The sequence below is a fragment of the Castanea sativa genome, chromosome 2 (assembly GCF_040712315.1).
Source record: "Castanea sativa cultivar Marrone di Chiusa Pesio chromosome 2, ASM4071231v1".
In the NCBI taxonomy this organism is placed as follows: domain Eukaryota; kingdom Viridiplantae; phylum Streptophyta; class Magnoliopsida; order Fagales; family Fagaceae; genus Castanea; species Castanea sativa.
The window spans coordinates 44,911,408-44,928,648 of record NC_134014.1 but is presented as its reverse complement, the minus strand read 5'-3'; the positions used below and the strand labels follow the sequence as shown (position 1 = coordinate 44,928,648).

Here is a 17,241-nt window from a genome sequence, read left to right as displayed (position 1 = left end):
TGCTTCAGCAGCCCACACATGATTATCTATATGCAGACCACCAAGCAATTGTTATCAGCCCACTCACACAAGTCCATGCATTTTGCCGGCACCAACTAGCCCAATGCCTTGCATAGCCTAATATCATCACAGCAGCCCAGCCCAGCACTGCCTTGCACACAAGCCACCAAGCCCACACACAAGCCATCATGCCATCAACCATCACCTAGGGTCAGCACCACCTACTGCTGCCCACCATGACCCACCACTGCCATGGCCTTGGGGTATCATGTGGAGCAAGGTGCCTCCACATGTTGCCCCTCATCATGCTCATCAATCTGAATCTAGCAGAGAGATCGAGCTTGTCCCCTTTAAAGAGCACTTAGGAGCTTCACTAGATAGGCATGAGGAGTCATTGGTGTCTTGAGAAAACATTGAGCCAAGTGACTGGCCTGATGTTGTCCAAGCACTCCAATTTCTCATGCCATCATCAGCAACTTGCAAAGCTCCTAATATCGTGGTAAGAAATCTAACCCGTCATATCGTCCTGCCCTATGTTTTAATTCATTGTTTAATTAATGTGTGCGTGGGTGAGCCTAAATTTTAAGTCAAAACAAAATGGATAATCTATTTAGGCTTCTGACTCTGCTTGTTTCACGAAACATGTGTGGTGGGCCTTTTGTGATCTTGGGTTGGATTGTCTCCTGCTGTACTGAGACCCAAGTATTTTGGATAGAAGAGTTGGGACCGGTTCAATTGCAACCCTCCTTGGGCCAGCTTGTGCACAAACTATGCCCATTTTGCTGAAACTTTGGTCACATGCCCATAGTAGGTGAAACTGTTACAAAAAAGTTATGGCAAACAAAAATAGTATGACAATAATAAAGACAATACGCTTCTCGTTAGATGAAATAAATAAGGAATCCTTAGAAAAAAGAACGATGTAGCAATAAGAAACACGCTATAAGTGAAATTGCAAAAGCAAGAAAGGAAATAATTACGACAAATAATAAAATCAAAAGGAAAATGTTGGTCTGCCGTGTTCAGTTGTGTTATGGGGGCTAAGACCAAGGGGGAAACCACTTCCTTAATGTAGGTAACCTTGCAAGAGGATCCTGTTGTATAAATTATCCACTTTGAGGGAATGGGTCTGAATGACTTATGTCCAAACAAATCATTTATCCTCAACAGAGAGTAGGCTTTTAGAGGGAGAGAAGGGATTAGCCTATTGATGCATGCCTGCCATTCTACCCTCTCTATTTCTCTTCCTAATTCTCTTTCTCTTTTCTTTGTTTTGTTACTTTGATTCTCTCCCACTTATTTTCTTCCTTTCTTAGTGCTTACTTGTGTAGTGTTATGGTGATGGTTGTGCTATAATTCTCTCCTAATGGTTGCTACTGTTGTGATTGTTCCATTGTGCATGGCGAGAGCCCTTTATATACTACCTGCCGTGACTGGTTTTTACCATTTTACCATTTAACTACTTTTGTCTGGATGTGGGTGTCCTTCCCAACCACCCACTGCTTTGTTAGCTTCCCAGCCACCACCACTTACATGTGCTTGCCGTGCCACTTCTTATTACCAGACAAAGAAAAATTGTTTTGTTTGCTTGTTCACCGTGGCATTCTTATCCACCATAGTGTGGGTATTCTCTCTTACTATCCCTCATGGCATGCACCTAGTGGTTCCAACTCATCCTTCTCTCTTAAGGGTGGTATGTCATCCTAGCAGGACATTTCCCCAAAAAAGTTTAAGCGGAAACCCCAAAATAGGCTTTCCCTTCTCCCCATGACCATACCCTCTCTTACCTCTGATCCATGACCCACCACTCCTGTATTGGCTGGGTACAGGTTGGTGATGCCTAGGCCTTGTGCATGCTCCACTTCTGTGTATTTCCAAAGCTTATCTGCTGCTCATGCATTTACAGTGGACTGGAGGCTTGCTTGTGCATTCTGCCGCTCATTTTTGACCTCTTGTGGCGTGAACTGTTTTCTGATCCTCCATTCTTTACGGCTTATTTTCCCCAAGGGCTAGGCCTGCTTGATTGTGGGCTTTTCTCTCTTTTAGTCCACTATTTGTTCCTTTCGTTGGCTGGCTAGTATTTCTGCCATGCTATTCTATTAAACCTGCTGCGGTGCTATTTGATCCATTCTTGACAGGTCTCTTTTGGACCTTACTATATGCTATTCTCTCAATTAGTTACAATGTCTCAATATTGTCATTAGGTTTGTACTCATGTTACTTTGCGCTTTCTTGACTCATTACATTGTTTGTGGGCTCCTTTGGCCTATTTCTTCCTCCTTGGGCATCTTCGGCCCATTTTCTTCCCTTAGGCATCCTTGGCCCATTCCCAACTCTACATTCCCATGGGCTTTTACTAACTCTTTTGGACTTTCCTGGCCAAATTACCATGTCTTTCATCCTTGGGGTTCATGGGTGTTGAGGGTTCTTTTTACGTTTCTTGCACCTTAGACACGCGTCTTGATGTTATTGGACAACGCTTAGTCTAGGCTTTTTTTAAGAAGGAAATTGGGTCTGGCACTCCGTTGAATGAGCTCCAAAGTACCGTTCTGCCGCTGCTAGTTTGTGCGCAAGTGTTGAGTCCAAGTCCAAGGAAAGACGCTACAAAGTGGGCTTATCCTCTAGTTCTACCACAGAAGGAACTTTTCTCCAGTTTCTGCCACAGGTCTGACTTTTCTTCTATGCAGCAAAACTTTCTGTTGTGTAGTAAAACCGTCTGTTGTGTAGTAAAATTTTCTGCTGTGCAGTAAAACTTTTTGCTGTGCAGTAAAGTTTTCTGCTGTGCAATAAAGCCTTCTGATGTGCAGTAAAGCTGTCTGCTGTACACTAAAAGCTGTCTGTTGTGCACTAAAGCCAAGGCTTTTGCAATGTGAATGACTACTCTTCATTTTTTTACTACAAAAATATTTTTCTACTTCCTGCACATAAACAAATCTAAAACTCAAAAAAAAAAAAAAAAAATACCAATCAAGCAAATGTTAGTTTATATGGGTTAACATATTCTTAAATATATACATACACATATTCGTAAAAATACATATACGTATTCATATATACATCTATTAAAAAATATTTTGCAGAACATGAGAAACAAGATATATGTATATATATACTTATGGCAGGATAATGATTAGTTTGTGTCAAAAGTAAAACACGTAATAACAAATAAATAAGAAAGTTTCAGCAGAAAAGGTTTAACTAGTATAATAGCTAACACGGTAAATATAATAAAAAAGTGCTACAGCAGAATGATTAGTACAGCAAGTAAAGATACCACAACAGGACAACTGATGCAGCAAACGTGATAAAAAAAGTGCTACAGCAGAATGACTAAATACAACATATATAATTTATAATGATAGGCCAAAAATGTATTAACCGCTTGTGATAAATTAATTTATTAATTAGTCAAATTAATTAATTAATCCAATTAACATGCAAAACGCGTGGTAGCACAAACAAATCACCAAATTACTAAATGCAGCAAAAATTAAATTTGACACGGTGATTTGTTTATGAATGGGAAAAGCCTACACGGCAAAAACTCCACCAGGTGATTTTAAGGTCACCACTCCCGAGAATCCACTATTTTCAAAACAAGCAGTTACAAGTAAAGGAATCCTAGTACCTTATATCAACCTACAGTTGAACCCTTACCTCAATACCCAATTGGACTTGTTCTGTAGTGACAATCTCTCCTTGTATTGAATGGCAACTAGTACGTGACTAACCAAAAGATGCGCGGATCCCAGTACGCGACTTGATCACCAACTTGAGAAGGAGGTTGGCAGCAAAGTTCTTCTGTTCTTCAACACATGAAGATCATGAAATTGTTCTGTCACAAAATCCTACAGTGTACAAACATAGCAGCTTTTCAAGAATTAGGGCAAACTAAGTTTTCGGTCACACTTGAAAATTATTTTTTTGTGCAATTGTGCTCTTAGTTGTGCAACCTGATACGGCCCTTAAAATAATCCTTATATATGTTTAGGGTTGTGAGAAAAGAAAGCCCAAACATATACTCATGGATTGAATGAAAAACAGTCTAGAAAAACTGAATTTCGTAAACCTCGATAGATAGCCATCTATCGAGCCACAGGCTTCAGCAACTTTTAAACCTCGATAGATACTAACTGTCGAACTTTAAAATCCAGCACTTCATTACTTGATTCTTGGATAGACTTGCATGGCTTCAATACTTGGACTTGAACTCTTGTTCCTTGAAGTATTAAACAGATCCTAGATCTATCCAAATACAAGTAAAATACGTTTTGTCAAAGGATTAGCCAATACATACATAAAATGTTGACATATGTTCCTAACATCCAATCACATATGTCCTAACATATAATGAGAGAAATCAAATATATTTGCAATCAAAATTAAGTATTGAATCTTCCCATAGAATAAGTAAACCAAGAGGGAACCCAAACTTCAACTTGAACAACCTTGTCATAGGCTTCTGCCATCAAAGTTGTGCATTTTGGAGAATAGGCCTAAATTGCTACTAGCTATTACTTTTGGAGACTTCAAAGAGTGGGTTTGCTAAGAGGGAGGGAAAAGATGGTCTATTGATGCATGCCCTTATTCCTGCTGTGTTTTCTCTCTTTTTTTTACTACTTTCTTTCTTTCTCTTCGTTCTTTTTTTTGCTCTTAGTTTCTAACTACTATCTTGTCGTGGGTTGTTTTTCTCACTTGGGTCTTTTCCCTTAAGTGCTTCTTGCTCTCTTACCATTGGTTCCCCCCTTAGGTGCTTCCCCATTAGGTCTCCCCCCTTAGGTGTTTCCCCATTAGGACTCCCCCTTTTCATCCATGGCTACCTCCTCCTTTTCTAGTGAGCTAATCTAATGGGATTTCTCCCTTTTACCCTTAGGGCTTCACCAATTATTTTTGGTTTGTTGTGAGCATCCCTTTAGGACTACCCACCAACCTATTGGTTGCCCTGATCACTGTCATTATTCAATACATGTTTGTTGCACCACTACTCATTTCACAACAAAATTTCCTTTTGTTTGTTCTTGCTGTAGACCTCTACCACTAGGTTCAAATGGATAAGGATTGAGCTACCTCACTACCTAGCTCTATGGCATGCATCAAATGGTCCCAACCATCTATTACTTCTTTTGGGTAAGATACCATCTCGACAAGGTATATTCCCAAAAGAAGTCATGGCAGGAAACCAAATATAGACCCTATTTTCCCCCCACCACCAAACCACGCTCTCTAAATCCCTTTAACCATGGGCCCACCTCCTTTGTATTGGCTGGGTACAGGTTGGTGGTGCTCCGGCCCTTCTGTGCTTGCTCCACTATCTTCTGTTTTTGTCTTCTTTCGTTTCCACGCCGTTTCTGCCGTAGCAGATTAGTTCTGTTTTGTTTTGTTGCATGTTTTTTGTCTTATTTCTTCATGCGATTCCTGCTGCGTTTGTCATTTCATTTGGTTTAACTTTTCTTTCCTTCACGTGATTCCTGTTGCTGACACTTCCTGCTATTCCTTGTTTCTTTTCATCGTACTTCTTCATATTAGTTTTCACGCCTATTTTTTTTATACAAAAGAATTTGGGTCTTTGTGGGCCAAATAATGTTGAATGGATCAAAAGGGTCTTAGGCCCAATTTATCTTCATCTGTCGAAGCCATTCTGCTGAAGAACTGTATTCTGCGGCAGATCTATATTCTGCTGTAGATTTGTAATTTGCTGTAGATCTGCATTTTGCTGTAGATTGTTTTCCCCTGCACTTCTTTCTTTGAACCTTTCTTGCTCTTCGGTCTTCTTGGTCGGTCTTTGGGCCTTGCTTTTCATTGGGCTTTCCTTCGTATGAATTTTTTGGTTACGGGGTCAAAAAATGGGCATCAACAATGGGCTTTCTATCAACCCCTTATTTTCTTACTTCATTACTTCGGGCATACTGTGGCCCATTCTCACTTTTCTACATCACATAATGCCTATGAGTTTACTGCTTCTTCCTTTGGGCTCCTTTAGGCCCCCTTGCTTTTCCTAAGGCCCATTTTTTACTTTATGGGTCTATAACCCATCATTTCTGCCATTCGGGCTTGATGAGTTTTTCACTCAATCCACTAACTCTCTTCCTACCCATATTGTTGGGCTTCTTCTTGCTGTTGAGCCAAAATGAGCATCAACATGTTCAAGAGGAACAACTGTAAACACCCCATTTTGCATCCCTTACAACTTAAGCCCATGATCTCTAATAACAACAATTAGGCAAATTTGGCTAGGAAAAACACCAAAATGTCAAAACCATTTTCAAAAACTCTACCTTTGCATATGTAAGGTTCATCCTCGCTTACTCGTGCGTGACCATGCATACTTAGAGTTGGTTCATGTGAATGAAAACTACAATTGGAGAAGCCATTTATGGAAGAATTTTTCAAAAGAAATGATTCGAAAACCTAGAGTGACATTACCAAGGGATAGGTTTTACCCCCCAATTTTCAACTATAAAAAGGGCACTTCAACTTATAACAAATTATCAACAATCACTCGGACGAAAACACTATAAAAGAGAGCAATTAAGCATTCAAGAGATATTTTGAGAGAGAGAGAGAGAGAGAGAGAGGGAGAGCTTCTTTCCAAGCATTGTCTTTGTTCTTAAATTTTGTTTTGCTTAAAAACCCTATTTGTGGTTGTTGATGTTTTAGCTTAGAAGTTTTCTTATGTGGTTGTGCTATTTTTTGATAGAATTATTCTACCAAAAGATCGATTTGTCTTTGTTAAAGATAAGTTTTCTTTTATTTCTTATTATTTTATTTTCTTCTTATGTTTTTAAGTTTCTATCTTTTAATTATTTGTAGTTGGAATCATGCATAGGATAGGAATGTAGCTTACATTAGAGTTTCTGCCTTTAGGGTACATATGCAGCACATAGCCTATGTACACATCTATGGTCATACGTATCATCATATGCAACAACTTCCAAAAACCTTATAAAATCTTTTTTTTTCCTTTCTCTTTCCCTTGTTCAATGAATATGAATGTGGACGTTATTTCATTTCTATGAATGTTGGAAACAAGTGATTACGCCAACTGCTAGAGATATGATACCTCACTTCATGTATGGAACAAATTATGGCTGTGTATATTGCTTAGATCTTTATTTTGCATGTTTATGATAGATTCTGCTTAGGGAGCTCTTACTAAAACATGGCTTGGAGGTATAGAGTGAAAACCAATCCATTCAATCCGTCCAACTTAGGTATTTAACATCTTTCCAATTGCGTACCCTAACATGTAATACTCGAATATCTATGATGGGGGCTTAAGTTAAAAAGGTTTGTCCATGATGGTCATCCATAAGCAGACCACGTTCAAAAAGCTTTATGGGGGAAAGAAACCTGGGGAAAGCATCACAGGTGGGAATACAACTCGTTCATAGCTAACAAGGTCATCCAATTCCAAGATAGTCGTCCATGATCCAAGGGCATGGACGACCAGAGGACACGTAGTGAATTCTACAAGAACTTCTCAAAAGGCTCCATATAATCAGACTATGATGCACTACTCCTAAAACATGGAGATGATTTCCCGTAATACGCTCTTTGTAACCCATTTTCTCCATTGACCATACACATCACCCATGATGGTGGTGGATCCGAACAAGTAGACGCACTTCTAACTCTCTCTATAAAAAGACCAAGTCTCATTCACCCAAGGTAAGTTCTACCATTCACTATTTCCCATCCTTTTGTTCTAGAGAGGAAACTGATTTAATTGTCGAAGGGTCCTTGGCTGAGTTACACCAATCACCCTTGATATATATATTTTTTCTTTTCAGGAGCTACAGCCGTCACCATAGCTCGAAGCAATCCAGCCACTAATTTTTGAGCATTATCAGTTGGCGTCGTCTATAAGGAAAGATAGTAAAGTTTCTAAGTACTAACTTCTTTGTCTTCCAAGACAAAATGGTTGCATGGTTCGAACTAGATCGATGGCCACCAATCCAAGACACTAGGAGAGTGAAACGCCTCCAGTCACCTAAACCGTGCATCGGCACCATCGTTGACCGTCCAACAACAGTTTCAGTCCATGGTAGTTGCAATGGCAGAACTAACACAACAAAACCAGGAGTTAACTAAGTTAATAGACAACATCAACAGCAACGTGGCGAAGAACGAGGACAAAATTCAGAGAATGGAAGGGCTGAGAACAATGTTGAAGGAGATTAGTCAAGAGGTACCGTTACTCGAAGGGTACCACATTTAGAGAGGGAGATGGATCAGATGAAAAGAACCATGGAAGTGATGAAGGACTCCATGAGGAGAGCAAATCACGCGGATGACCTCGTCCAGAGGATTGACTCTCCCTTCATTGCGTCCATCACAAGTCACCCCCTGCCTTCAAAGTTCAAAATGCCTACCCTGGACTCATATGATAGGACACGTGATCCCTATGATCACATTGCCACGTTCAAGACAACCATGCATCTTCAAGGTGTACCAGATGAAATCATGTGTAGAGCCTTTCCTACCATGTTGAAAGGCCCGGCCAGAGTATAGTTTGGTAAACTACCACCAAACACTATAACCTCATTCCAAGAGTTAAGTAAGTTGTTCATCAACAACTTTGTTGGAGGCCAGAGGCAAAAACATTCCTCGTCTAATCTGTTGAGTATAGAGTAAGGAGAGAACGAGAGTCGACACTTTTTCATTAGTCGCTTTAACAGAGAAGCCCTGTTGGTGAACGAGATGGATGACAAGATTCTCTTGGTAGCTTTTTATAATGGAGTCAATCCGGATTTGTTCATCCACAAGTTGTATGATAAGGACCCACAGACTATGGCTGAGTTGATACATTCGCCTAAAATTTCCTGAATGTTGATGACGCAATTATTTCTAAAAAGAAGAAGAAGACTGAACAAGTGGAGAATAGATATGTACACCATCTAAAGTAGAGTCCTCGTCCAAAGAAGCCAAAATAGGGTAGAAAAGGGATCGTTATGGTAAGAAGGCAGGGTCGTCCTCGGGATGATACTCCAACTACACTCCTCTAAATACCCTACTTGACGAAGTGCTGATGCAGATTAAAGATGACTCGTTCTTGAAATGGCCCGAAAGGATGAAATAAGACCCTAGCAAGGGGAACAAAAGCAAGTACTGTTGTTTTCACCGAGATCATGGGCACGATACGAACGAGTGTTACGACTTGAAGCGGCAGATTGAAGTTCTTATTAAGCAGGGGAAGTTGAAAAATTTCCTTGGACGAGACCACAAGGATGAAAGGCAGTTAATGAAAGGCAAAGCATAAGAACCTGTGCGTCAACCACTTGGAGAAATAAGGATCATTGTAGGAGGCACATCAACTGGAATCTCGTCCAAAACCAAGAAGACCTACTTGCGGGTAGTCCAAAATGTTCAATTATCTGGACGACCACCAAGGATGGTTAGGGAAGACAAGCCTGCCATTGTTTTCACGGAAAAAGTTGCAAGACAACTACACCATCCTCATGATGATGCAATTGTTATCACTTTGGCAATTGCAAATTATACAACTAGAAGGGTGTTAATAGACAATGGGAGTTCAGCAGACATCCTCTACTATCCAGCCTTCCAGCAAATGAGGATTAATAAGGAGTTACTTCATTCAGTGAGTGTGCCGTTAATCGGATTTGGAAGAGTGAAGGTTCTACCAATAGGCACTATCTCCTTACCAATCGTGGTTGGCTCTTATCTATGACAAATTAATAAGGAAGTGAATTTCCTTATTGTGGACTGTTCGTCCTCATATAATGTCATCATAGGACGACCAACTTTGAACAGTTGGAGGGCTGCAACGTCCATCTACCATTTCTCTATTAAATTCCCAATGGAGAATGGTATTAGGGAAGTACAAGGAGATCAACTAGCTACTAGAGAATGTTACTTAGCAATGTTGGCTATGGACAAGTAGATGCAGATAATGAACATCGAAGAAAGTAGAACATTGGTTGAACCAATTGAAGCATTAGATATGTACCATTGGACGAGTCCAACCCTGAGAAGTTTACCAAAATTGGGACAAGCATGAAAGAGAAGACGAAGCAGGATCTCGTCAGATTCCTCAAAAAGAGCACGGATGTTTTTGCTTGGAGTTATGAAGACATGCCTGAGATTAACCCAAGTATGATTACTTATCGTTTACAAGCCTGTTTGTCAAAAGAAGAGAGTGTTTGCCCTAGAATGAGATAATGCTATCAAAGAAGAAGTTTAGAAGTTGGTAATTGCAAAGTTCACCTGCTTAGTCTATTACCCTGATTGGCTAGCAAATGTAGTGATGGTCAAAAAAGCTAATGGCAAACGGAGGATGTGCATGGACTCCACAAATTTAAACAAGACGTGCCCGAAGGATAGCTATTGTCTTCCAGACATTGACCAGCTGGTGGACTCAACAGCTGGACACCAACTGTTGAGTTTCATGGATGCATTCTCAGGGTACAACTAGATTAAGATGGACGAGGTAAATCAGAAGAAAACATCCTTCATCACAAGCCAAGGTTTATTTTGTTACAAAGTAATGTCATTTGGTCTGAAAAATGCAGGAGCTACCTATCAGAGACTACTTAATTACATGTTTCATCCATAAATTGGGCGAAATGTTGAAGTGTATGTGGACGATATGTTGGTCAAAAGTGCAAGGGAGGAGCAACATTTGGACGATCTTCAGGAAAATTTTGACACACTTAAACGATACAAGATGAAGCTGAATCTAAGCAAATGTGCCTCTGGAGTTACATCAAGGAAATTCCATGGTATTATGGTTTTGCAGAAAGAAATTGAAGCAAACCCTAATAAAATCCAAGTGATCTTGAACATGGAGCCCCCGTAAAATGTCAAGGACGTCCAGAGCCTTACTGGATGAGTAGCTACCTTTAACAAGTTTGTTTCAAAAGCTACTGACAAGTGTTTACGGCTTTTCAAAGTATTAAGGAAAGTATTTGAGTGGACAGACGAATTGTATCTCAAGTTAAAAAGGTTCGTCCATGGTGGGTCGTCCATAAGCAAACCACGTCCAGAAAGTTATATGGGGAAAGAAACCTAGGGAGAGCATCACAAGTGGGAATACAACTTGTTCATAACTAACAAGGTCGTCCAATTCCAAGATAGTCGTCCATGATCCAAGGGCATAAACGACCAGAGGACACTTAGTGAATTCTACGATAACTTCTCAAAAGGCTCCATATAATCAGACCATGATCCACTACTCCTAAAACGTGGAGAAGATTCCCCGTAATCCGCTCCATGTGCCCCATTTTCTCCATTAACCACACATATCACCCATGATGGTGGCGGATCTGAAGAAGTAAACCCACTTCTAACTCTCTATAAAAGGAGCAAGTTCCATTTACCCAAGGTAAGTTCTACCATTCACTGTTTCCCATCCTTGTGTTCTAGAGAGTAAACTAATTTAACCATCGGAGGGTCCTTGGCTGAGTTACACCGGTCACCCTTAACAGTTTTTTTTTCTCTCTCTTTCAGGACCTACAACCATCACCATAGCCCGAAGCAATCCAACCTACTGATTTTCGAGCATCATCAATATATATATATATATATATATATATATATATATATATATATATATATATTCAATTTCTAAGTGAGTTAATGTTGTGCAAAAGACAAAGAGACAGAGAGTTTAATATAAATAAATCATAAAAAAAAAATCTAATAAAAAATAGTAAAGTATATCCAAAAAATAAAATAAAATAAAATAATAAAGAAAAAAAAAAGAGTAAAAAACTCATGTATATATCTATGACTTAAACAAAGTATAATTTGAATCCATATATGTATACTTATACTATTTTTAATCGTACCGTACATATGCACGGATTATATACTAGTTATAATATAATATGTTAGACCTCCGCATATGGTTAAAAGCAAATTTTGAACCTAGTCCAAGTGGCATAATCCTATTCTTTGTCTTTTTCATTTTCACTTTTGTTTTTTTGGTGAAGCTATTCTTTGTCTCAACTCTCAATCTTAACCCTCAAGTTAGTGATGCACTCTAGTCTTAGGCCATACCTAGGATGGGCTCACATTGGGCTGTAGACACTCACATGGCAAGACCTAAAGTGGCCATTCGAGAAGGCCCATAATGAGGTGTTAGTCGTTTAGGATGCTCACACTATAGTTCCATTAAAAAAAAAAACCGTATAAATTGGTCACATATATCGTAACATTTTTACAATATTTTTACCACAAATCTTAAGTGACAAGTTGTTAGAGCAGTCATATTGGATCTTGCAAATGCTATAAGTTGGTTTAATTTAGCATCAAAGCTCCAAAACCACCCATTACCCGATCTTGCAAAGTTTTGCAATTGCAAAAATGTTTGCAATTGTGCTAAGTGTCATCCCTAGGATGGCATTGTAGCACAAGCTTGTATAAGTTTTTATTATGTTTTATTCTCTCTTTTCTCTCTATTTATTACTTTATACTTTATTGGATTATATTACTTTATTGGGTAATATATTATTATTTTAATGAGTTGAATAGAAAAATAAAAGTTAGAATGGTGAGAGTGTTATAAAATAGTATGGTATAAATGATAAAGTAACTTTTGAAATGGTAAAATGAAATTTTTTGTAGAAACCGGATGTGAATGCTCTTGCTTGTTATTATTATTGGGGCAAAAAAAAAATCTCAATAATAAGCTCAAATTTGAACCAATAATTTGTTGTGGAAATGAGGTAGATAAAGCATTTTGAAAGTATAATTATTTTTTAAAAATAAATTGACGCTAAATTTAAAAAAAAAAAATTGAAATTGAAGGTTTAAATGATATTCAAAACTTTAAGATTTAAAATATAGAGATGGCTGCTAATTAAATTTTGCCTCAGTTTCTGTTTGGGATTTTTTGTTTTTAGCATTCCTTGTGATGACATGACCGAGAGGAAGGGTAAACGCATTCTCATATGCCTTTCTTCTTCTTCGGATGAAGATGAAGAAGAAGAAGAAGAAGAAGTAGAAGACAGCGACAATGAAGAAGAAGATGATGATGTTTGTAGCGACGAAGAGGATGATGATGATGATGAAGACGATGACGAAGTTGACAGTGATGGTGACGATGACGATGAGTCTCTCTGTAACAAAGTCATTTGCCGTCTGAAAGGTTTTTTTTTTGGGTTCCTTCATTCTTAATTGATCAAATTTTTATCGGAAATTTTAGTTTCACATTGAATGTTTGATTCTCTTTTTTATTTATTCCTTGATTTTAGACTTAGAATTTTAATTACGTGAGAATTAGCAAACGAATAGCCTTTTTTTTTTTTTTTTTTCAACCCAAGCTACCCAAATTGACTATCAGGAACTCCAATAGCTCAAGCTTAAATGATAAGATTCAATTCATCGAATCACATGCCTTTGTTACACATTCATGACTTCAGTGAAAAAATGAGTGCTTTAAGTGATTTATGTGTCTGTAACTGTAAGTGATCTTCATTGTTTCAGTAGTGGTAAATGTGTTGTTAAGAAAATGTTGATTTTTTTTTTTGGGATGAAAAAATGTTGATTTCTAGTTTTTATATTGATCATGAATGGAAGAGGAAGACTAAAAATAATAATAAAGAAGAGATAGCTTTTCACTATCAAAATATTGAAATTTGTCGACACTGATTTAGGAGTTGAGGCATTGATTCTTTCAATATGGTAATGAGTGTAAATTTCTCTTCTGACGGAACATTTGCGAGTGAAGCCTTTGAAAACCTGATCTTGTGTTTCTAATTATGTTGTAATCGTGGGACGTCATGAGGTCTTGACAGTCTTGTGTTCTGTAGAAGGGAGTGGTTTAGACTCCTTAAATCTGAAAGAATGCAAAGCATATTTGCGGAAGCATGACCTCCGGCTAGCAGGGACCAAGGCGGTTTGTATACAAAGAATTAATGAGCACTTGAGGTAAGTGTTGTTATGCTACCAGACTATATATGCATACTCATGTATTTCTATTCATATCTTTTTTTTTTTTGATAGCCACAGTTTGTAATGCCGCTCGTTTGTGGTGATAAAAGAAGACTTGTTAATGCTATCCTTTACATCGTTTTCTGTGTAATTGTAAATGAGGTTAAATTTAGAGGCAATAATTTCCACAAAAATATATGATTTTTAATTTGACTACTCTTGGAAATTGGCCAAAACTTGAGATATTTAAAGGATGTTGGGCTCACTACTTAACTGGTACTTACAAGGGGACTTCACGGCCATTCTTTGATTATTTGGGAATGATGAAAGGGTCCTGTCAATGGGTGCCCTTAGGGCATTTGTTAACAGACCATTTAAGAAAGTTTTGATACCACTTTCATGGGAAATATAAAAAGCTGTCAAAAAAATTAGTTGCTTTTTTCTTTTCCATAAAAAGTTTCTAAAAGTATTTCCTAAACCAATGCCCTTAGGCATGAGCTTGTACAACTAAATGGTCTGTGCTTCATGGTCTCCAAAAAAAAGTTTGAAATTTCATTGATGCCACAGGAATGTACCCTGTGTTTGCTTCTATTAAGCACCAGCAATCATACTGTGATATCTGGACTTCTCTAATGAAACCCCAACTCCCCTTTTGTTAACTACTTTTTGTGCTTAAAAGGAATGAACCAGGTCCAACTCAGAATCCTGTAAGATAACTTATTATCTGAGTCCAATCTGTTCCATATTGACCCATGACTAATTGACTAATAACTAATATATCTCTTTCATAAGAAAATCACCAACAACAAAAAGTTAGGATAGTTGTCAAGTCAGAATCAGTAGATTATCTATCTCAATAAGATCATGTCAGACAAAATGTGGAAATTTCGGTGAATCTGTGTCACTTGTTATGTATTTGAGAGGAATTTTTTTTTGGTGGGGGTCGGATGCTTTCATTCTAGAGTTGTTTTATTACTCAGTTAGTAATTTTCTGTAATACGTTTTTTTTTTACATCTCAGGATAAAAAATGGAAGTGGTGAGGCTTTTTATCCCAGATCAACTTTTGTCATCAATTGTACAGGTAAATATTGTGTCTGTTCCTTTATTTCGTGAACTTTGTGGCATTTTGGAGACAAGCAATGACCTTTTAATATATTGCAGGTGATGTCTGTAAGGGAGATGTTGTTCTGTTCACACAGAAAGTTTATGAGAAGTATATACAGTCACCCTGGCTCTTCCTCTTTATTGTCTCTTATCTCTTTGATGTTTCATCTAGGTCCTAAATTTTTATTTTTCTTTGTAAATTAAGGAATTATTTTCAAACAGGTTCAATAAGGTGACAAGGCATGGTAGGCTTCTAGGGAACAGAATCATTGCAGGAAGGGTTGTTAAGGAAAGCTATGGTGCATCCAAACAACAACATACATTTACAGTAGGGCAATTATCACCTTGATTATTTGTGCTTATTATGGATACCTAAGTTAAATGCATTACTGGAAATAATCAGTTTGATGATCTGAGTGATTTGTTGATAATTGAATATCTGCTTCTTTTACTACACATTTTTTTTATTCATTGACACTGTAGTTTACCCGTTTAGTCATTTATGTATCCAATCAATGTTTCTGATTTACAAGGTTGAGGTTCTCTGGAGCAAGGGTATTAACAGATTGCCTCCACTTTTTCCTTTGCTTGTTAAGGGCCGTAACCTCTATAAGATGAGAACCTTCAGACGGGTAACTTGTTATTTAATGGAATGACAATATTATCAGGTAAAGACTTTTCTAGAGGTTGGCTTACTTGAATGTTTTCTTGTCCACCTTTTTAGCATTGGAGTAATGAATCAGAAAGAATAAAAGTGCTGGCTGAGAAGCACAAACGAGGTACAGCAGCAAGACTTGTGAGAGAAATGAAGAAAAGGAAGGAGACATTGTCTTCTAATGGAGGTATGGGATGACAGGATTAAGGGAGGTAGAATTTCTTGAGTTTCCTACTTTTAGAATACTAGAGATTCTTATTCACATTCATTTCTGATGATAATTAGGTTCAAAACATCAGAAACAATTCCATCATACAAGATCATCTCAATCAAGAAAGACCACTGTGCCAGAAAAGGAGAAGCATTTTGATAGACATGGAAAATTTAAAAAACATCATCAACATCGAGAGGCCCCCCTACTGAGACCTGCCAATATCAAAGGAAATGCAATCTCAGGAGCCCAGAAATATTCTAAGAGGCACCAGAAATTTGCTCACCCTACTAATAATGATAGAGTTCCTGCTTGTCAATCATATGTTGGTCCTCCACAAAATTCTTACCAATTTCAAAGCGGCAATCTATTGTCTAGTTATGATATGCCATCCACTTTGACCATGATGAGGCAGCCTTTTAGGAACTCTGGTAGTGTGTCTTTTTTTCCTGGGTCGCACAATCAGCGGTTTGAGCATAGCAATTATAAATTTAATGCCTACTCAAATCCCACCTACAACTTTGAACTTAGAAATTTTAATCACATGCCAGAGTCCCTGTTTGTTGACAGGCTGTAGCATCCGTTTCCATCAGGTGCAGAGACCTATGGACAGAGGAAGTATGGATTTTGAGCTGCTCTACATTTGGGTGACAGATGAGATGCTGTCTGGCCTATCGTGTCCCCTGATTTGATGGAAGAATTACTGGGCCTGCAATTTTTCAGTAAGTAAATCTAGTTCCCTCTGGTGATGATGTTGGTTACCATGCTACTAATATGAAATTATAGTTGCATTAATCTTTTAATAATGTGCTATTCAGGCTAGAGTGGATATATGGCAAAATGAATTGAGTTTTCCTGAGTATATTGGGGATATGTGTGGGGAGCATATGTCAAAAATTGTTGTTGCAATATAAGCAAGTTCACGGTAGATTTGATTTTATATATGTGGCTACCTGCTGTTATGCCAGCTCCATTTTCTTGTTCAATATCAAATGGCCGTACAGCCCTTACCCCAACACACACAACATGTGAAAAATTTCTGTTACTTTTGTTTTATTACTGTATTGACAAGGAATCCAGGTATTCTACTATGCTTGTTGACATGTTCTAGATGCAATACTTGTACGAGGTTGCCTGTAGTTATTGTAAAATTAAATCAACTAGTTATTAGTTTTCTGGGATGAAAGCATGTTAGAAAGCTGCCTTGAAACCAGAGTATGGACTGTGAACCCTGAGATGGCTGACACAAGCATCAGCTATACCACCAACTCTTCCATAAACATGCAATGCATCTTTAATTTTTGGGGCAACAGGCTGTATAGTCGTGTTTGTTTACTTCATGATAGGAAGATCCCTTTGTTCAGGATGAGGTTTATA

General features: G+C 38.1%; 1 protein-coding gene across 3 annotated transcripts; it reads left to right on the top strand.

Moving 5' to 3' along the window:
* Positions 1-12,806: 12,806 nt before the first annotated feature.
* LOC142626516 (uncharacterized) lies at positions 12,807-16,967 on the top strand. Of its 3 annotated transcripts, XM_075800354.1 has the most exons (10): positions 12,807-13,108; positions 13,773-13,890; positions 14,914-14,975; positions 15,056-15,107; positions 15,221-15,326; positions 15,532-15,630; positions 15,723-15,840; positions 15,939-16,295; positions 16,435-16,586; positions 16,683-16,792. In XM_075800354.1, the coding sequence occupies exons 1-9, from the start codon at positions 12,880-12,882 to the stop codon at positions 16,554-16,556; spliced, it is 1,263 nt and encodes a 420-aa protein (XP_075656469.1). In that variant the 5' UTR covers positions 12,807-12,879; the 3' UTR covers positions 16,557-16,586; positions 16,683-16,792. The 3 variants fall into 3 exon arrangements, with proteins under 3 accessions (XP_075656469.1, XP_075656468.1, XP_075656467.1); XM_075800353.1 differs by having other exon boundaries at positions 16,435-16,792; XM_075800352.1 differs by having other exon boundaries at positions 15,939-16,967.
* The last annotated feature ends 274 nt before the right edge of the window (positions 16,968-17,241 follow it).